This window comes from Prionailurus viverrinus, chromosome B4, assembly GCF_022837055.1.
Source record: "Prionailurus viverrinus isolate Anna chromosome B4, UM_Priviv_1.0, whole genome shotgun sequence".
NCBI classification, from domain to species: domain Eukaryota; kingdom Metazoa; phylum Chordata; class Mammalia; order Carnivora; family Felidae; genus Prionailurus; species Prionailurus viverrinus.
The window spans coordinates 123,950,842-123,973,119 of record NC_062567.1 but is presented as its reverse complement, the minus strand read 5'-3'; the positions used below and the strand labels follow the sequence as shown (position 1 = coordinate 123,973,119).

Here is a 22,278-nt window from a genome sequence, read left to right as displayed (position 1 = left end):
TATGGTTGCCTTAGTAGTTCTATTGTATTTTGAGATACCTACTAGATATCTGAGATGTGAAACAGGCAAATGGCAGTTGGAACTGTGAGAAGTCAGGACCAGAGATAAATACTCTGGGGTCATTTGAGAATCTATGGTATTTAAAGCTACAACTCTAAATGAGGCTGCCCAGAGATACAGATTTATAGTACTGGCTGGTTGTGCCTGGAATGGCACAAAGAAGTCTGCCAAGGACAGAGGGCAAGGTTAATAATACCGAGTGCCATGGAGCGGTTAACTAAGATACAGATTTTAAGTGGCCATGGATTTGGCAAAAAAGGGTATCACTGGTTGGCCCTAACAAGTGTGACTGGTGCATTGAGAAAGGAAGGCAACCAGAGTGGGTTGACAGGATAGGAAAGGAGTAAGAGGCAGGGACTATATGAAGTTTTTCAACAAATGCTGCTGCAAAAGGAAGCAGGAAAATGGAAGTTGTAAGATGAGGCATAATTTTCTTTCAAGAAACCAAGTATCAGAACATGCTGATGGATATGACCCAGGAGAGAGATGGAGGAGAGATGGAAAAGCTGCAGGATTAATATCCTTCAGGAAGTGAAAGTGGAGTGAGTGGATCTGAGCAGAGATCATAGTCCTGGTCCACATGGGAACAGATGTAGGCAGGTTGATGGAGGGGGTAGTGTGAGAGGAGAGGTGCTGTCAGGTTGCCTCTTTTTTACAGAGGGCAGTAGAACCAGTGGGAAGTACTGCAGAAGGGCTGGAAAGACAAGGTGTGAAATGGTTATCTTGAGGAGTAAGAAAATGAACATACAAGAAGGTCTGTAAGAAAGTCTGGCAGAGTTCAGTGGCCATTAATTTAAAAAAAGCCTAGTCAGTACATCAGCAAAATTTAGGTGCTCGGGTCCAGGCATGGAAAACCAGAGGCAGTTACAGTTACAAAAATATATTTGTAGCTTACTCTGACTTGACAAGATTCATTTTTTTAAATAACTTTGAGAGAGCAGGAGACGGGCAGAGAGAATCTTCAGCAGGCTCCACGCTCAGCAAGGAGCCTGACATTGGGCTCAATCCCATGACCACGGGATCATGACCTAAGCCAAAGTCCAGAGTCAACACTCAACCAACTGAGGCATGCAGGCACCCCTGACAAGATTAATTTTTTTAGAAATCCATATTCATGGCAAAACCTCCAGTACACAGACTTTATTTTCCCTTAGACCAAATCCTGTTCGATTAGTTTTAGCCCTTGGACCTTTCTGCCTTTTTCCATAATTGCATTCTTATTCAGCTCTTCCTATGAATAAAATTTAAAATATTCAAAATCAACCATATAGCAAGGAGAGACATCCTTACATGGACACTAGAGTCAAGTTTTATTTCTTCTGTGAAAAAAGGTTCTAATAACAAAATTATTTCCTTTGAACGGTTTATAATTACACTAAATTCACTTCTGTGACAAAATGTAATTAGCTGCCAAAATAAATAGGATTATAAGACTCCTAGGGAACTCAAGTTAGCCTGGTAAATCAAGTGTCTATAGTCAGCACTGAATGCCAACAGCAGAATGAAGGACTAGTTACTGAGTAGCCCCATTTCTGTTTCTGGACATAAGCTGGAGAAATTGTGACTTACATGAATTCAAAAGTGATAATGGGAAATTTCAACCAACACTGAAAGCCTGTTTCATATTTGTAAATAAGAGCTACTTCTCCCATACTGATTAAATCTGAGAATGTATGGCCAGCACTGGGCCATAAGTAGATACCCACTAATCAATTTTCTACCTTCCTCTAACTGGTTCCCAAGTCTCTGAGTCTCTTCTGTCCAGGGAGGGGTCTAAGTTGGTTCCACAGTTACTTAGGACAGAGTGAAGTGCTCCCTACTTCTAGATCAGGTCCCAAATTGTAGAGAGCACAGGGATCCCATGTAGAGGCTGTTCAACTGCAGTCCCAGGCCCCACGCTGCAGAGACTCCGAAAGTTGGGGTCACACCTAGAAATCTGCATTTTTAGTCTTCAACACAGTGGTCTAAGAGATATTTGTATTTCATTGTATTAGTATCAAAACACAGAGACGTTTTGTCATGTTTGTGCATTAGTATCAAACATTAAAAACAGGCTACAGTACTTTCTGCCATGTAACTAAAAATTTTAAGACTGCCCTGTTTTTCCTTTAAATTCCTTTATTTCCTCAGATCTTTATGAAACATTTTGTCTTTTGCAGATCATGGTGCTTTATTAACAGATTTATGTATTCTTTCCCATTCCTTCAATACAAACAAAATTTTATTCAATCACCAGTTACCTTCATCTGACATTTCACTAAGTACAGGATTCATGATGTCAACATTATTAGATCAGGCATTCAAGTGGGTCACACAAATTTATCCTCATTGTGCCAAATACCCACTCAAAAGAGAAACTGAATAACAGGTGCCTCCAGGTGTCTATGTCAACCTTCGCTGCTTGAAGTGAACCAGTACTGCTTCGCAGGTCAAACTGCTAGTCTATGAAAATAAACTGGAAAAGACTCGAGTGTACAGCTGTACATATACCATCAAATGGCAAGTTCATTTCAACAAGAACCTCTATGACTAGCTGCTCATTTGTACAGTTCTCTGCTGTTCTTGCAAAAGCCTCTCCTGAATCAAATTATACTTCAGAGTTTAAAACAAACTTGATGAGAGAAAATGTACCAGGTGGCTCTTCTGTAGCAGAAATTACAACCATTTTTCCTCAAGCAATTTTAAAGACAAAGTTGAAAATAAATATGCAAGCACACAGTAAACTAAAGTCTATATTTAGAAATTCAGGTACAAAAGCACAGCAGAGCCTATGACTATAGAAGATAAATTAGAAATATAAACTAGCAATGAAGTAATAATTTCTTTCAAATAGCAGGAAACAAGTTCTCCAATACCATTATTTAGACCACTGTTTAGTGTTCACCTATTAACTTTGGGTTTCTTTTAAAAATCTCTTTTCTGATTATCACATTTGACCAGATATACCAACAAATATACCTTAAATCATGGTGCATGAAACAAAGACCATTTAATTTCTGATGAACTCAACAACTTTCCAGTTTTGTATATAATGGTAGGTTCAAGAACCTTTGTAGGTTTGCGGAAGATACCTACCGGCCTTTATAAAAGCTTTTAAAAGTTATGTTCTTAGCCATTTGTTGTCCACATTACTAAGGTAAAATTCTCAGTGGTTTAGAAACAAACATTTAAGCTGTAGGTGTTGGAGTGATCTAAGTTCTCAAGGATGTATTCTGACTTATTTACTCCAGAGCATCACCTCCTTTCCTCCCTCACACATTACACAGAAGTCGGCAAAATGGAGGAAATTTCCAGACTGAAGTATAAACAAAACTAAGATTTTTTTCAGGCTTGTATTATAACCCTTAGCTAAGAGGAATGCCAAGTATATGTGCACTTTTAAATTTTTTTAGAAACTGAATATGAAATAAAAAGATGAATTCCAGCTAAGTGATACTCTTTAAGAATGAGTGAGACATGATGAGACATATTAAGAAGACATGACACACTTATCATCCATCATCAAAAACTTCAATTCCCTGCCTGAAGTTGACTTGGAAATGGTACAAAATCTATGACTTCTTCAAAGGACTGTAAGATAACATTTTAAAATCCTATAAACCATTGAAAGCACTTAAATATATTTTACATTCAAAACTAATCAGTGAAGCCCATTTCATTCAATTGAAAAGTCAGCCCCCACATATTTGTGGCCGCTTATACTGTGTTTTTAGAAGGGGGCACTAGCATTTTAAGCCACCCTACAGACAAAACTGGTGTGAAGAATTCTTTTTGTATCTTGGATGTGTCAGGTGATTCTTAAGAACTTAAAATTATTTGTTCCTCCTTAATATGAAACTCTTCCAAGATAGCTTATGACCAGCAAAGAAATATTCCTTAGGCACTGTGAGGTGTATTAAAGATGGAGCATGAAACCAGAATGAAGCATACAGTTTGGCTGTTAACTATACTGACAGTTAACAAAAAGTTACCAAGCACTATCTTATCTGCTGAGAGCAAGAAATGCCTTTACCCCACTACTCCTGAGATTCTTAAGAGGGAAAACTAATTTCACAAACAACTTTTAAAAGAATCCAATATAGTTCTAAGAACTGCACATATTTAGGGTATTATAAAAGATGTTTTCTTTTATAAGGCATCAATGATTAAATTAATGTAATGCATATCTAACAAAAGATGGTTAACACTCAGTATCATAAAACCATTTTTCTCTTCTCCTGAATTTCTCTAATTCCTGCTTTTACCAGCTTAAATAAGAAAAGAATGCCTCTTGGCCTAATCAACTATGGTTATAAAAAAAACTAAGACATCTGAAACTATTAGGCACATCAAAGGTACAGTTTATGTAGTTCAAGGTTCCCTTCTTAAGGGGCAAATGAGTTACCTGGCACATTATACATATGGAACTATAAAGATCATCAACTAAATTCAACTTTCACATTTTTTAGTTAAACTGAAAGACTTATAGTAAATATTCAAATATACCATATCTTCAGTTACAACTGAATAAGTGTAACATTTTACCAGATAAAAAGCTGGAATTTAAGTATGAGAAACCTTCATACACTGTGCTAGTATTGGTCTCTTCTTTTTAGACAAAAGCCAGTCATCAATACTTTCAACACAGCAGTTTAGAAGATAAACGTCCAAACAGGTGACTTGGTTGTAGTCCATAATTTAGCAATTCAATGCCACTGGCATCATAATGCTGTGGAGAGCAAGTGTATCTCCATAGTTTAGTCAGATTTGTCTTTCTTCTTTCCTGTTAAGGGCACTTTGTTTACAACAGCAGACCCAACAGCTGTAACACCTCCAGCCACAGCAGACACGCCCCCTTTCACCAGCCCTATTCCCATGGAAGGCACAGTTGTAACAGCTGTTTTGGTCACCTCCAGACTCTTCCCACCAATCCAAGCCACACCACCAATGGTGGCACCAACGGCTCCCTTTGTAACACTGAAGATACCCCCAGTCACACGGGACAACATGCCTGGTTGCTGCTGTGGGTGATCTTTCATTGAACCTAATGAGAGAAAATATCGTGAAGATAGTCAAATAGAAGTCTTTATAAGAGCAGTACAAATCAATAAGTATCCTAAGACTTCCTAACAATCAGGAGGTTGTTTTGATAAGGTAAACCACACATAAATACAAATCTGATCAAGACACTGAAGAGCTCTTCCCTCAAGACCATAGTTGGACGTGTTTTTAAAACATCTTGGTCCAGTGCTAAGCCGTAGTATCTCTGAAAAAAAATGCTTTAGAGACTAGACAACTTTCATAAAATAGAAATCTAAATCTAAATGTTTCCTTGATTTACAGTTTTGTTGCTGTTAATAAAAATCTTTCTATCCTAAAAGGAGCATGAAAAAATAAGATAAATATATTTAGTCTTCATATCCTTGACAGAATTCAATCATTACTGAAAAAACCTTCTTCATTTAAAGCAATGGTTCTTAAGGTATGATCTGAGACCCCCTGGGTATCCACAAGACCATTTCAGGGGCTCTGCAGGGTAAAAATTATTTTCATAATACTAGCATATCATTTATCTTTTCACTTTTATTCTTTCACATTTTTTCACAAGTCTACAGAATTTTCCAGAATCTAAATGATCTGCAGTAACATCAGAGACTAAACACTGAAGCAGCTATGAGAATCTAGTTGTCTTCTATTAACCCCACCATTAAAGAGATTTGCAAAAATTTAAAAACAATGTCACCCTGTTCACAATTTTTTTCTGTTTTGGAAAATAGCCGCTTTTCAAAAACTATGTTAATCATGTTAATATGTAATGGGCCTACTGGAGTTTTTTAATGAATTAATTATCAATTTTATTATTTATACGGCAAATATCAACAAAGACACAAGCTTTTGAGGGTCCTCAATTTTTAAAAGTGTAAAAGCATCCTGAAACCAAAAAATTTAAGAACCAGTAATTTAAATATATGTGGGTGTCTGCTCTATATGCTCTTCTTAATAATGTATTTAAAGAGTAATGCTATGTAAAATTAGGAAATTTATTTACTACTTAAAATCATGTTACCCACCTAAAATGATTTCGTAGTGTTGAGAAACTACAGCTATGTTTAATACTTTCATTGCCTCAATAATTCTTAAAGGACAGAGTATGTGATTTGAGCATCTAGTCTGTAAAAACTCTTCAAATACTCCCAGAAAAGGTAATATCAATATGAAAAATTCAGATTTTTTTAAGCCATAAGTTTTTTCTCTGGTTTTGATAGAGTCATTCAAATTGGCATGTAACCTCAAACTCAGGCATCAAATTTCATAAAAATTTGCTTGTGCCAGCCTCAAACGGACACAAGTCCTTTCTACTTTGCAATCGAATGAATGATTCAGGCAGCAACAACACATAAACAGTGGTGTTTACATTTTTCTAAACTTAATGGAAAAATACTTGCTAACCAAACAGTTCAGGCTTTAATCACTGAAAAGGTACAAATCACACAAAGAAAACTCAATTCTTTGGGTACACAGATCCAAGACCACCAAAGCTATGAACTCCTAGCAGAACGTGGTTATGACAGAAGATAACATTGGGAAACTGATAATATTTAATGGAGAAAATACTCTGAAAATTAAGCTTTTCTAATACAGCACTAATTTACCTTGATATAGGTTTTCTTCCCATTGTTTAGAGGTTTGACATCATGTCACAAGTATGAAAATCTCACTGACTCGTCAAAATAGTTCTTAACTATATAACAATGGCTATATTTATAAAAACCAAATTTTTAATTGAAGCTATTTGAGTGATAAGTATAGGTAATAAAATCTTTAAATAGCTGAAATAAAAGACAAGATATGGAAAAGCATATGAATACATTAATTATATAAAGTTATGATAAAAGGGTTACATAATTGGTAATTCTTTTGTAATCAAAGTCACTAACACTAGGAAAAGGGGAAAATCTTGATCTGAGGCTAAAACAGGTTAAGTGCCTCATGCTGAATACCCTCATTAGTATCCTGCTATGCCAAATTTGATGCACACGCCTTTAATGAAGACAATATTTCTTAGTCAAGGCAAATAAATATTAATGCTGTTGATCTCTAATTACAGTGCGCTCTTAATTACCACCATATAGATTATCTGCTCTGCAGACTACCTTAGTTTAGCAGGTTGCCATATAATAGAGACATTGCTAAAGCACTTTCTCTTCCTTGACAATTATGCTCCTGAATAGTCTTTATCTCTTTTCTGACTTTATCCCTACAAAGTCCTTATTAACTTTCTCATTAAGCTCTTTTATTTTCAGAACTCTAGGTTCTAGACCTAAAAAATAAGTCAAGGATGGGGCGCCTGGGTGGCTCGTTGGTTGAGTGTCTGACTTCGGCTCAGGTCATGATCTCACAGCTTGTGAGGTCAAGCCCGGCATCGGGCTCTGTGCTGACAGCTCGGAGCCTGGAGCCTGCTTTGGATTCTGTGTCTCCCTCTCTCTCTGCCCCTAACCCACTCACATTCTGTCTCTGTCTCTCTCAAAAATAAATAAAACATTAAAAAAATTTTTTTAGATATGACTAGTCAAGGAAAATAGCTGAACTAATAATTTTCCAGGCTATTCCTCCACCAAACCAAAACTTATCAGCTAGTTACCTCCATCTTCTTTTAGGCCTATGTATAAAATTTTCATTGTGTTTTCCTAACAATTTCATTTTTGTCTACCAACATAAGAAATATAGGAAGAAAATTGTGGACAGTGGGCAACAGAACGGGGAAGAAAATACAATACCTAGAGTCACAACTTCCAGCTCTACCCTCCTCCTGGTGATACTGAGTCTGTCTGCTACTCCAGTCTGGTCTACCAGCCATTTCATCTCTTATTCTTCACTTTGATTCTCTATCGTACCTATTATGACTGTCCTGTACAAATGCAGCTATCTAAGGAGAGTGCTATTTGGCTTATATATTCTACACCAAAACCACAAACAGAAAATGACCATAGGCATTTTCTGTATAAAGACATTCAGGTATGCAGTTAGTGTTTCCAAGGACTTTTGAAGTGTAAGAAAATGATCCATGATGTCACAATTTTCAAACAAAAAGACGATTTAAATTACCCTAAGCCCATGTATTAATATAGGAAGAGAGAGCTACCAATTATAAATAATAGCTTAACAACAAATCTCAAGTGCCTCTTGAATTGAGTTTTTGTATGCATGACATGAAAACACAGTCCATGCTTCCTCTACACCCCATACCCATTCTCTACAAATGAAAAGATACTCTAACTTGTGAAATGGTCTTAATAAAAGAGTGACAAAAGAATAGATCTTATATAATAAAATAGTTGCATTGTGTCCCCAATTCACCAATATCTGTGCTTTCTTCTTAGAGACTAAAAATATTTATCTTCAATTATTTTTGGAACATATTTATTGACAAGGTAAACAGATTGTTACTTTAAATTTGATAAAAACAGGCACCTGGGTGACTGATTCTTGATTTCGGCTCAGGTCATTATCTTGTGGTTCATGGGATCGAACCCTGCGTTGGGCTCTGTGCTGACAGCACAGAGCCTTCTTGGGATTCTCTTTCTTTCTTTCTTTCTCTCTCTCTCTTCCCCCCCCCCCCCGCCCCTCCCCCAATTGTGCATGAGCACACTCTCAAAATAAACAAACTTTTAAAAAAATGAATAAATTTAATAAAAACAATCAGAACTTTAATTCAGTTTAATTCACGTGCTTAGTGTGTCAGATGCATACTTACCTTCTGGTGGTTCATCACTAAGGTATGATGGGATTTCTTGATTTTTATCTGCCTGATTCATGATCTCCTAAAAAACATATATACATTTCATTGTAACCTCAACACATGAGACTACCTACCACATGCTCAATTAAGACATAACTTTATTCAGATAAACAACATTTCAAAACACTGCCACAAGGCTACTTCATCTTATTTCTCTCCTACTTTGTGGTGTTAAATACTTTTATTACACTACTGGACAATCAACATCTTATCTCAAACACCAACCAAAGAGTAACAGGCATGGCAAAAGCTTTCCTACATTGTTACTGCTGTTACTGAAAGAAAGTTGGAAGCTGGGAGTTAACACCCAAAAATTTTAAGTGCTTCTTCCTACAGAGTATTGGTTAATTGTAATTTATTTCACGACAGACTTAAGGAAAATCTATACTGTGACTAAAAAACATGTTCCTTCTGAAAATTTTCTAAAAATCACATCCTTCTCCTGTAAAGATACCACCAATCAGAATCACTAAGAGATGGATTTTTATTACTTTTTTATTGTTGTTTTTAGAGCTCTTACAAACACAGGTAGCAAAAATAGCTCTTACAAACACAGGTAGCAAAACCCATGAAAAAAATATATATGTGATTACTTCCTAATACAAGTAGTAAAGGAACCTAAGAAATAAAATAAACTGTATTGGGATGAAGAAAACACAGTTAAAATTTTTTCCCAATTTCCTTTACTATCTTAAAATATTTGCTTTTATATTCACTCGACTAAGTAAAGAATAAAACAAGTCAAAATTGGTCTATAACGACGGTTTTGATTGGCCAGAAAATGACGGTTGTGATCCCAGCAGTCAACTGTTTCCTAGTCATAAAATCATGGAGCCTAAATTATTATATCTGTACATACACAACAGAAATGTAAAAGTATATTGGGGAAATCCTGCCATTTGTGATAACACAGATGAAACCTGAGGGCATTATGCTAAGTGAAATAATTCAGGCAGAGAAAGGCAAATACTGTATGATCTCATATGTGGAATCTAAAAAAGCTGAGCTCATAGAAACAGGAGGCTGGTGGTTGCTAGGGGCTAGGGAGTGAGGAGGTGGGGGAAATGAGATGTTGGTCAAAAGGTACAAACTTCCAGTTACAGGAGGATTAAGTTTTGGGGACCTAATGTACAGCATAGTGACTATAGTTAATACTATACTGTATATTTGTAAGCTGATAAAATTCTATACCTTAAAATGTTTGCACCATAACAACTAAAAGATAATTATGTGAGGTAAAAGATGTGTTAACTAACCTTACTATAGGAAGCATTTCATATACATGTATATCAAACCACCACACTGTAAACCTTAAACTAACACAATGCTGAATGTCAACTGTATCTCAATGAAGCTGGAATAGATATTATGAAAACTAACAATGTACTAAATATACTGATCAATTAACAAATACTGATTGACCACTTACTATAGGCCAGGTAATGTTTTAGGTGCACAGGATATATAGCATTGATCAATACAAACCAAAAAATCTCTGCCATCATGAACATCCCATATCATCTAGTAGGGAAAGGCAATAAACAAAGAATATACTGTCTATGTCAGATGGGGTTAAATGCTGTGGAGAAGGAGGGATGGAGGGAGGATATATTTTAAATAGGACAGTCTGTCAAGGCCTCAATGTGGTGACATTGTAAAGGAGGTTAAGGATACAAGATACTTGGGTAAAGAAGCCTCAAGGCATAAAAAACAGCAAGAGCAAAGGTCCTGAGGTGGGAGCTTACCAGAAGCAGCAAGAAGGAACAGCCAGAAAAGTGTAGCAGGGGTCACAGCAAAGGGCAGCAGGAGAGGAGGTCAAAGAGTGAGGGAGGTCTACATCGCTTCAGCCCTTACAGGTCTTGGTGGTCACTAGCTCTTTAGCTCTGAGATGCAGAGCCCATGAAAGGCATTGAACAGAGAGGTGATGCGTTCTGATTTACACTTTTAAAAGATAGTTCTAGCTGTTGTGGGGAGAACAAGCAATACAGGAGCAAGAACAGAGGCAGAAAGACCTGATAGGAGACTTAACATAATGTTTTCAAGGCTCATACATATTATAGCACGTATCAGAACAAAGTGGTTAATTTTAAGTGGTCAAGGGAAGGTCAGGAAAGTTTCTCTTTATGATTCCTAAAGCTCTAGATAATCAGATAAAAATTCATCCTTATTTTCTTCTATATTTCAATAATCCAAGCAAAACATGTTGATGGTAAATGATGGTAGTGATAGTAAGACATGGGATTTTTCAAAGGCGAATTGTAACCTCATGTAATTCAACCTGCAATGCCTGTCAAACCTAAATCCTGTGTAAGATGGGATTTCAATGCACCCCACAGAGCCCAGCAGCACAAGTCATGTGTTTGCTTAAATACCTTTTGGTTGCTCTAGTGAAAACTCTGACTCAGGTCAACAGCACTTAATCTTATGCTAGTCTGGTTTGTGAATTTAGCACATCATAAGTGATTTAGCATATTTAAAGTGTGTATGCATACACACTTAACATTTAAAAAGTAATAGTAGATACATGTAATCTCTGACAAAAAAAAAAACAAACAGAAAGAACATCAGCTACTGCATTACTGGGAGAAGGAGTTCTTGACTGATTTGCCTTAATTTTAAAACTCCCTTAAACCAAAAAGTTAAATTGACTTCCATTCATATTTATGTTTCTTTAATTTGTCATCATGGTAGGAGCATGAGACATTATACAGCATAGTGTTGAAGGTACTGGGATCAGAGAGCCTGAGTTTCAATCCCAACTTGACCATAAACTGTGTGGCAAAGGGCAAATAACTTCATCAGATCCTTGGTGTTCAGGAAATATAAACAGAAAGATATAGAAGCCCTAACTCTAGGATGAGAATGCTATTTAACAAATTTAAAACAAAACATGAAGAATTCCTGGCAGAATATGTGTGTCCCTTCCTGATGAAAAACTATTGTGGAGCCACTTTCTTCCCCACTAAACTGTTAACTGCAAGAAGAGAGACTCGTTTATCACTGTGTTCCCAGTTCACTCGTTTATCACTGTGTTCCCAGTATCTGTATACAATACACATACAAATCCAGATCTCCTGGCTGAACCAATCAATGGATGCTACCAGACCCTGTACAGAAATGTGAGGAAATTATATACACACATACATCCTACCTATGTTTGCTAGAGTTTAGAAACAGGTGTGATAGGGGGGCAGCTGGCCAGCTCACCCTGTAGAGCATGTGACTCTTGATCTCAGGGTCACCAACTCAAGCCCCATACTGGGTATAAAGCTTACTTAAAAAACAGTTGTGACAGTAATTGCATATATTTCAAAACTGCCTTTCTGTATATATCCCACAAACCCCAACCAAAAGACTTACCTTTTCCTGCTAAGATAGAATCCCTTAAAAAAATTCTTAATTTTCCCACATATATCTTGTAATTAAAAAAAGAAAATGACCGCCATTTAAAAGATTAGGGCAGCTTTATAAAAGACATATGCAAGTTCATCTATACAATATGAACTGACTTTATCCTCCTATGGGTAGGCAAAGAGGAGTCATGACAGGGTAACACCGTCAGATCTGTGCTTCAAGAAGCTAACTGAAGCAAGAACAGATGAAGGTCAGAGAGATTAAACACAGTAAGGCTACTTTAGTAGTCCCGTGAGACGAAGTAACAATTTAAACTCTGCCAATTTTTCCTGTATAAATGAATATCTGGGCAAAAACCTAGGAGTCACCCTTGATTTCCTATTTTTTACATTCCCATCTAATCATCAGTAAATTCTGTTGCCTAAGTAAGTCCAGAATACAACCACTTCTCATCACCTCTACTACTACCACTTTCAATTAAACTACCATCATCTCTTACTTGGGTTGTTGGAAAGTATCTTAACTGGCTTCTGAGCTTCTGCCTTTCCTCTTCCTTCAGTCTAGCCCTGCTATACCCTGCTTGAACACCTACAACTGCTTCCTGTTTTGCTCAGAATAAAATCCAGAGTTGAGGCCTGACATCTAACACTCTGACAGCATCTCCTACCATTCTGCCTCTCACTCACCAGCCTAGCAACATGGGTTTCCCTGCTCATCCTCTCCTGAAAGGCTTTTCCCCAAGATATGTATCTGGCTTGCCTCCTAACTTCCTTCAGGTCTTTATGCAAGTATCCCCTTCTCGGAGATCAGCCCAGACCACCTTACAATAGATTAGCCCCTCCTACTCCTCTCCCTATTATTTTCACCTAAACCTGCTCTATTTTCTTCACTGCTCTTATTGTCACTTGATATATAGAGATCTGTTTACTTTGTGTCTCCCACAATTAGAATGTAAGCTCCATGAAAGCAAGGCTTGGTTTTGTTCACTGCTCCATCCTCAAGCCTTCTTCAATGTCTGATGCATGGTAGATAAATATTTGAATTTCTTGTATGAAGTAGAATAGAGACCTTAGGTATAAGTAAGAGATAAAAGAAAAATACAGGACGTAAGATTTCTAGTGTGAGCAACTAAGTAGACAAAGATGATGAGGTCACGACAGGCGACGAAAAACCACTTCTGAGAAAAGATGAAGGACTTTAAAAATTCTTATTTTACTGTGGTAAGAACATTTAACATGAGATCTACCCTCTAAGACCTAAGTGTACAATACATTACTATTGACTGTAGATATGATGAAAGGACCTTGTTTTTGAACAGCTGGATCTGAGATGGCCTCAGGGTATACACAGGGCATGTTTAGCAGGCAACTGGATTTAAGGGGTCTGAAACTCAGCATGAAGTCGGAGTTAGAGTTGAGGTCCTGAGACTGTTTTGGGTGATAGCTAGAAATGTGAGGGATGGGTGATACAATCAAGGGAAAAAATGATAAAAGAGAAGTAGACAGATAACCTTATTTGGACTGCTCATACTTAAGAGGTGAGTAAAAGAGAAGCCAGCAAAAACAAACAAAATACGTTTGGAAGTGTACAAATGAGTACAGTCTCATGGAAGGCAAGAGACGAATTTATAAGCTTCCTAGAGACACACGCAATGCAGACATTAAAACAGTTTATGAAGATCAAATACTACGGGGAAATGCTAATGTTACATTTAGAGAACATAAAAGGCATATATCATATGATCCAATTTTTTAAATACACATAAAAAGACTGAAAGGAAGTATACCAAAATATTGACAAAGATTGTGACTAAGGGGTAGAAAAATACACACACACACACACACACACACACACACACACACGTATACACAGAGACAAACATACACACATACACAGAGTGAGTGCCAGAGAGAGAAAGAAATACCATCACCCTTCTTTAAATGTATATTTAACATCTATGTTTTAATTTTCAACCATAAACATGCATTGCTTTTGTACATATTTTTAAGTCTGGATATCAGTTTTATTCATAAAGGATATTTTCAAAGATTATGCAGTTCATCTACATAGTTTTTATCCTAGTTTTTTAAGGCTTTTATCCTCAAATCAAGGTGACCATCTAAAAACAACATACTCAAATCAAAACATGCTGATTTGAAGAAAATGCCACCACTGAGTTTAATTCTCAGTTATGTCCTCATTAAGGAAACCCTGACAAAGAGCCTAATGCAAGCTACTACACTGACTATACCACACTGTAAAGAAATTACCTACTACATCACTTGATAGCTCTGATACAGAGCTCCACATTAGAAATTTCTTTAGAGGGGGGTGCCTGGGTGGCTCAGTCGGTTGGGCGTCTGACTTTGACTCAGGTCATCATCTTGCAATCCATGAGTTCAAGCTCCATGTCAGGCTCTGCGCTGATGGCTCAGAGCCTGGAGCCTGCTTCAGATTCTGTCTCCCTCTCTCTGCCCCTCCCCCCGCCCATGCTCGCTCTCGCTCTCTCTCTCTCTCTCTCTCTCTCTCTGTCTCTCTCTCTCAAAAACAAAATAAAAAACATAAAAACAAATTTTAAGGAATTTCCTTAGAGGTATTCAGAAAAACTTTGTTTCCACAACATATTTAGAATATTTTCTTCTCTTTGAGATCTATGTACTTTCCCATTTAAAAGATACAAAGAAAGATGTGATATCTCCCTTTTCCCTTTGGCTTCCAGGAAGCTTACAGTTAAAATCCCAACTTAGCTGAGTAGGTTCATGTGGCCCACCCAGTTGTTCTATTTCCCCCCAACTTCACACCTCCCCAAGACCTCCACTCTTATTGCTGTTCTCCCTGGCCTGCAATTTGAATATCTTATTTATATTCTTACCATTTTGTTAGTACATGTTTTTGTTGTAAGCAGTATTTGTACACAGTATTTGTGGAATAAGTGAGATAAAATTATCGTTTGTATCCATATTAATTTCAAACATAACAAGAAAAGATACATACTAATATATGGTAAAAATTTTGGTTAAAAAAAAAAGGGGGCGCCTAGGTGGCTCAGTCAGTTAAGCATGCAGCTCCTGGTTTCGGCTCAGGTCACGATCTCATGGCTTCATGGGTTCAAGCACCACGTGAGGCTCTGTGCTGACAGTGTGGAGCCTGCTTGGGATTCTCTCTCTCTCCCTCTGCCTCTCCCCAACTTGCACTGTCTCTGTCTCTTTCAAATAAATAAATAAACTTTAAAGAACACGTTAAGCTAGAATTGTGCTTTTCAAATGCTTATTTAAGAGTAGGCAGTAGTATGCCAGGGGTTTTAAGAACCACAGTAGAAGGATGTATATATTTTACTATGTAGTAATTTAAAATACTGTTTTGTTTTAAACATACACTAATTAAAAAGATAATTGAAAAGTGCTTGGGAATTTTTTAAGATAACTGGACTTTCAAGAAATTTCATTCTTTTTTTATTTAAACATTTTTTTTTTTTTTTTAAAGAGAGAGACAGCATAAGCAGGGGAGGGGGCAGAGGGAGACAAAGAATCTTTTTTTGTTTTCATGTTTGTTTATTTTGGAGAGAGAATGTGAGGGTGAGCAGAGGGAGGGGCAGAGAGAGGGAGAAAGAGGATCCAAAGCAGGCTCACAGTGACAACAGAGAACCCCATGCAGGGCTCAAACTCACAGAACCCTGAGATCACAACCCGAACAGAAGTCAGATGCTCAACCAAGTGAGCCATGCAGGAGCCCATCAAAAAATTTCATTCTTCCTTGGAACTTCTTCAGGATGTATACTCACAGGTTTACCAGCTCTCTCTTCTCAGCCCACCACACTCTCACCTCCCCCAGGAATTTACTTTGCTCTTAAGTTAAATGTATTTTGGTAGAGGCGTTTGAAATACAGGACTCTAGATACCATTATACAGAAATATCCAGTTACATTTAATATTGTTAGTAATAGTTGCAAACAGGATTATCAATAAACAATAAAAGAGAAAATCTGGAATCCTGCCAGGCTAGAAGCCTGGCTACCTAGAACAGAGGAACTTGGTATTACAGGGCTTTGGAAACCCTAAGATGCCACGGAGACTGATTTTTATTTTGTGTACATATTTTTTTAATGTTCGAGTTTCTTGTACACCATTGGTGTTAATAGCAAGTATATAGCATTAAAATTCCTCTAGAACGCTTAGGGTGATAAAAATTGTGTAAAAGCTGCAAGTATTTGGAATATTGTCATTTTCTAGATTCCTAATTTTGTCATAAGGCACCAAATGCCTTATAAAAGTATTTTTGCTAAAATCCTTAACTATCTTAATGCCACCTGTACTTTTTACTCACATAAATCATTTCCAACCTCTACATACGTATATGTGCCAAAATTTTAGTGATGTTACCTCTTTACAGACACTACCACTTTATCACCAAGGAGAAATATTTTTTGTATTACCATGCTGTTCATTATCATGAACAGGGGACTTGTTTCTCTTAAATTGGGAATTGTGAAGACAAACACGCTCCTAATCTGTTAAAACTGGGAAAGGTAAAAATCTGTCTGTAAAATTTAAAAGTATATACATGGTAGGGCACCTGGGTGGCTCAGTCAGTTGAACAGTCAACTCTTGATTTCGGCTCAGGTCATGGTCTCAGGGTCCCTGGGATCGATCCCTGGGTTAGGCTCCTCACTGAGTGTGGATTAAGATTCCTTTCCTCTCCCCCTCTACCCCACTCCCTCTGTCTCTCTCTAAAATAAAAAATTAAGGGGTGCCTGGGTGGCTCAGTCCATTAAGTGTCTGACTTCAGCTCAGGTCATGATCTCACAGCTTGTGAGTTCGAGCCCCAAGTCGGGCTCTGTGCTGACAGCTCAGAGTCTGGAGCCTGCTTCAGATTCTGTGTCTCCCTCTCTCTCTCTGCCCCCTCCCGCGTACGCACGCGCGCACACACACTCTCTCAACAATAAAAAAAAATTTTTTTAATTAAAATTTTTAAAAAGTATACACGTGGAGACAAGTAACAACTGACAGGAAAAGTGTCAAAATGACCATGTGGGGTGCCTGGGTCTGTTAAGAGTCTGACTCTTGGTTTCGGCTCAGGTCATGATCTCACAGTTCATGAGATCAAGCCCTGTGTCAGGCTCTGTCCTGGCAGTGTGCAGCCTAATTGGGATTCTCTCTCTCCCCTCTCTGCCTCTTTCTCCTTCAAAATAAATAAACATTTTCTTTAAAAATGACCATTTAAATATTACCCTTAAAGAAAATTATGAAATTCTATGCAAACCATCTGCCCTAAACTTATTGAGTCATTAGTTCAACATATACTTGGACCCCTCCTATGTGCCAGGCATACTGTTAGGCACTAAGATTTTGGTGTGACTGAGCACACACAGGACTTCTCTAAACAAGTTTACCCAGTTTTTCCAGGACTTATCAATTTAGTTTCATGCAAAAACCAAAAAACTATCTGCTCTCTAAGAACTCATAATGCACATAATTTTCTATGTAAAAAGTACTTTTCTAAGACAATAAAAACAGAAAACTGCCTTTAGATCAGGACAAATAATTGAGTTTATTCTCTGGACATAAATTAATTTTACCATTTGAACAAACTCAGAGTACCAACTAAAACTGGTTATAAGTGTATGTTTTTAAGAAATTGTAAAATGTAAAAGGCTTCTTTGCTGTATACTGCAATTCATCAGTAGTTAATTTAGGCATTTTAGGCCAAGGAGAAACAATTCTTGTCCAATACAACAGTATCATAGACATAGCAGCTGGCAAATACATTCAGCAAGGATTAATAACAACACTATTCCCTAGAGGGTAATTTTTCTTCCAATAATAGAAATAAGTAAACAAATGCCTCGGTAGGAACTTTTTTTTTTAAGGAAAACAGATGAATCAGGGTTGTTTGTGGATATCTACATTTTATACATAACATTTTCATTAATAGTGAAAAAGTCTGAAAACAGTACACAAATTTGCCCATGGCTGAACACCCTTCTCTGTGCCAAAGGAAGTTACATAGCACTAACACATTATATAAATCCTAACTACAAAATACAGTACAAAACAGTTTACCTTCAAAGCCACTTCAAAAGCTTGTTATTAAATAGTAAGTGCCAATTCCCTATAAGAAAAAGACTATAAATGAATTAGCTAAATTCTTCTACACATTCTATATATAGGAACTTTGCCACATCCCCAACCCCCTGCTTTTAGCCTCTTTGCCAAATAACTACAAGGAGTTTCAAAATATATTTATACAGGGCTTTAACACACATATAGCAATAAGCATCGTATATTAAAACACCAGCTTATTGTGTTTAGGCTTCTCTGGTTAACCAACTACCCTGAACAGGCTGCTTTTAAACATGGCCCCCGCCCATTAGATCAACAGCAAACAGGCTACAAGAAATAAATGCATTGAATCTGGCAGGGAAGAAAAGTAATCTGTCAGTAAAACTTTTAAGTCACCCCCTTAGTGACAAGTAACAACCAAGAGTATCAAGATGGCAACTTATTTTTTTTTATTTTTTTTTTCAACGTTTATTTATTTTTGAGACAGAGAGAGACAGAGCATGAACGGGGGAGGGGCAGAGAGAGAGGGAGACACAGAATCGGAAACAGGCTCCAGGCTCTGAGCCATCAGCCCAGAGCCCGACGCGGGGCTCGAACTCCCGGACCGCGAGATCGTGACCTGGCTGAAGTCGGACGCTTAACCGACTGCGCCACCCAGGCGCCCCTAGATGGCAACTTTTTAAGCGTTGTCTTGAAATGAAACAGTAAAGCGGAATTACACAATATGCTATCAAGCCAGATAACCAGTACCCTCGTAATCTGCACTAAATTATACCTCATTAGTTCAACATGTATTTGTGTCCCTACCATGTCAGACACTGTGTTGGGCACTGAGGTTTCAACCAGAACAAGCATGTGAAGGCCCTACTCTGAAGGTATTTCTATGTAATCCACGGAGATAGCTTCAGGAAGTAGCAAGACAGCAAATACTCAATGACTGAAACAAAGGCAGGTGAAGATTTTCCTTAAGTAAAACACACACACACACCCACCCACACACACCCACCCACACACACACACACACCCACACACCTTAAACTTTTCTAATGATATTCTCCACACAGGGACACATTTTTATTAAACTTGGTTTCTGGCACATCTGCCAGGACACAGACTGAAGAAATGAAAGTGAGGGAAAAAAAGTCAAAACAGTGAATATAGGTTTATTAAAGATTACTTCCTTTTCTTTAAAAAAGCAGGCATGGCCACATACATGCAAACAGACCTGTTGATGTGATATCAATATTCCCGGGAGCTCCTAGAGCACCCACACCAATAGATGCCCTCAAGGTTAAACAATCACATTACAGCAAATCATCACGGGTAGCAAATAATCACAGGTAGCAAAATAAAGTATTTTCACTTGGAATTAGCACAAGGGTTCACAAAGACATAATAAGAACTCTCCTCGTTAGGTGTTTGTAAACCTTTCCCAGCAGTCCCTTCTCTCCCCACTGATCTCTTTAGGCACTAGCAAGTCTTTTTTTTTTTTTTTTTTTTTCCTTCCCTTTAGCAGAGGGAGTGACGTGGCAGGAGAGGCAGAAAATGACCCTGGAGAAGCCGTGACTAGGACTAAGCTCAGCACCTCCTCCCTCCGCTCCACGTTGTACACCCAGCACACCCCCACTCCCATAAGGTTCCAGAATTTCTGTCTTCTTACACATTTAAGGGGATCTATTTAAGCTGGGATATGACTGGAAGTGGGAGCTTGGGGACTAGTCTCGAAGCTGCGTGTGCACAGCAGGCACGGCTTTTATTTAGACCTGGGAGGCAATGATGGCACCAACGGGTGCATCAGCGGTCCCCCATCACCCCTGGCGCCGTCAGCGCCTCTCTCCATTCCACACTTTCAGCCTTAGGTTAGGCGTGAGGGTAGAGCCTTTCTACCCAGGAAGAGCACTGGGGACCAAGGCTTGTGTGCCTGAACCCAGGAGAGTGGTTTATCAACAGGTCAGGAGGTAGTGTGGCGGGGAAGCCCAGCACACAGCCCCCCTGTCGCATCTCTCTCCTCTCCCAGGCTGTTGACGCCCTCCCACCCACATTTTCCCAGCCTAACACCCAAGGAGCTAAGAAGTGAAGCGGAGGCTTCCAAAAGAAGTCCCCAGTCACAAACCACCGCTGGGGAGCCGGGGAGTCGTAAAGAAGAATAACCCCGCCAGCGAATCTCCGTCCGCCCCCAACATCGTCCCGCCCCTCCCCCTTTCCCGCTCAGTACCCCCCAAAAGGCTCGGCTCGGAGAAGCCAGGCCCGAGACGGTGAGGTGCAGAACAGCTAACGGAAGAAGGCGACAGAGAGTAGGACAGGAAGCCGGGACGGCGCCCCCCGCCCTCCCAGCCCCGCTTACACACCTCCGGGGTCGAGGGTCGGCGTCTGGAGCCGGGTCTGGGCGGAGGAAGCGGGCAGCACCGAGGACGGCTGCGGTTGCTTGAGCGGCTGGCACAGCCTCGGGCAATTGCGGGCTCCAGAGGCGTCTCCTCAAGCTTCGGAGCCAGAAGACTCCGTTGGCAACGGCGGCAGTAGCGGCCTCCGGCTGCGGACGTGGCGCCGGACGCGACCCGCCCCCTCCACCGCCTCCTCAGCTCCCGCCTCCTCCCGCGGCTCGGGCGCCGACGCGCACGCGCACCCCAGGCCCCGCCCGCGCCCACCCGGCACACACCCACCCGTTTCTCGAACTGCCCTGCCCTCCCAGCAGCCCCCAGCCAGCCGCCTCAGAACGCGCGCACGCGCGACGCCCCCGCGGCCTGCTCCCGCCCCTTGGCCCCATGGGTGCCTCCGCTGGAACCCCTGGCCCGCCTGCGCGCGCGCCTTGCCCTGGGGCCTCCCGCCCCCTTTCCTCCGGCGTCCAATCAGATCGGGCGAGGGGCGCGGAGCCCAGGGAACGCGCCGTCGGCGGTCCTCAAACCCCAAGTGCTCGCCCAGCGGTTTCGCGAAGCTTTACGTTCGGCCACGAGTAACGGTTGGTCGGAATTCAGAACCTTTGCACTAGGGACGGTGGGACAGTCGCTAATTTCTCTGCCCCTTTCTTGGCCCAGGGGCCTCAGCCTTCCTCCCTTCCCTGCTTCCCCCCCTTAGATTGACGAACTGGGCCTTCTGTCAGCCCTTGCCTGTGGGGCTCTCGGCGCGCCCTCACTGTCCAGGTGACAGGGGTGACGAGAAGGGCGTTGCTCACTTATCACTGTTATTATTAGAAAGCTCTCTGCCCCGGAATTGAGTTTGTGGGCCGCGAGAGCCGCTGTGGTTCGTGGCCGTCGCCCGGCTTGCTGCAGTGCTGAGGGCTGGCCGGGCACTCGAAATTGAATGGGGAGAGCGGGCGTTTGGTGGTGAGCGGTGAAGTTGGAACCCGGGTTTCGCGCGGCTCCCTCGCCTCCTGCCGACTAGCGGGGTTCCTCTCCTAGCCTCCCCGCCTCGGCGGAAGCCCTGCCTGCCTGCCTGCCGTTCTGGAAGGTGTGGAGGAGAAGCGTGTGGCTCTGGGAGGACTTGCGAGGGAGGCGTCCCACCTCGCTTCAGACTAGGGGTCGTAGGATGCACGTCACAGGTGTTGCGGCGACCAAAAGGGATAGTGGCGCAAAGGCCGCTCACCTGGGCAAATGGTCTCCATTCACCTTTCTTCGCCCTTCTCCTTACACCTTCAAGTGAAGATGACAGTTAAGTCCATCGTAGGTTTTTTGAGACACTGCAAAGAGATGGTGGGCGGGAGAGGGCCTTACAAAATGTGAATTCCTATACAAGTGTGAGATCCTCCCTGAGTCTAGTCAGCGAGACAAAACACACGCGAAGCAACCAGCAAATAACCTCACCCAGTGTTTGTGTTGGCTTTTCCCTCCCCGCCCCGCCCCGAATGCAAAGCAATCCGAGTGATGCAACTGAATAGTAACCGTTGACCAGGCTCAGAAAAAGGACACTCGAACCAAGGAAAGAATCCTGGAAGAAGATGACTTTGATCCAGGTCATAAATGTAGCAGACTACATATAGTTTGTGGTTTCAGCCTACCCATTGATTTATCAAAGCATAGAATCACATCCACT

The 22,278-nt window shown here is 40.1% G+C and overlaps 1 protein-coding gene across 1 annotated transcript; it reads right to left on the bottom strand.

The window, feature by feature from the left end:
* Positions 1 to 2,259: 2,259 nt before the first annotated feature.
* TMEM263 (transmembrane protein 263) lies at positions 2,260 to 20,848 on the bottom strand. Its single transcript, XM_047865868.1, has 3 exons — positions 20,601 to 20,848; positions 8,795 to 8,861; positions 2,260 to 5,083 (listed from the first exon to the last, which is right to left on the bottom strand). The coding sequence occupies exons 2-3, from the start codon at positions 8,853 to 8,855 to the stop codon at positions 4,797 to 4,799; spliced, it is 348 nt and encodes a 115-aa protein (XP_047721824.1). The 5' UTR covers positions 8,856 to 8,861; positions 20,601 to 20,848; the 3' UTR covers positions 2,260 to 4,796.
* Between the last annotated feature and the right edge of the window lie 1,430 nt (positions 20,849 to 22,278).

Bases quoted from the DNA above. Each gene is read 5' to 3' on its own strand.
- TMEM263 (XM_047865868.1), bottom strand. From the start codon at position 8,855: ATGAATCAGGCAGATAAAAATCAAGAAATCCCATCATACCTTAGTGAT. The intron at 5,084-8,794 runs GTAAGTATGCAT...TTCTCTCATTAG, and splicing joins TAGTGATGAACCACCAGAAG to GTTCAATGAAAGATCACCCA.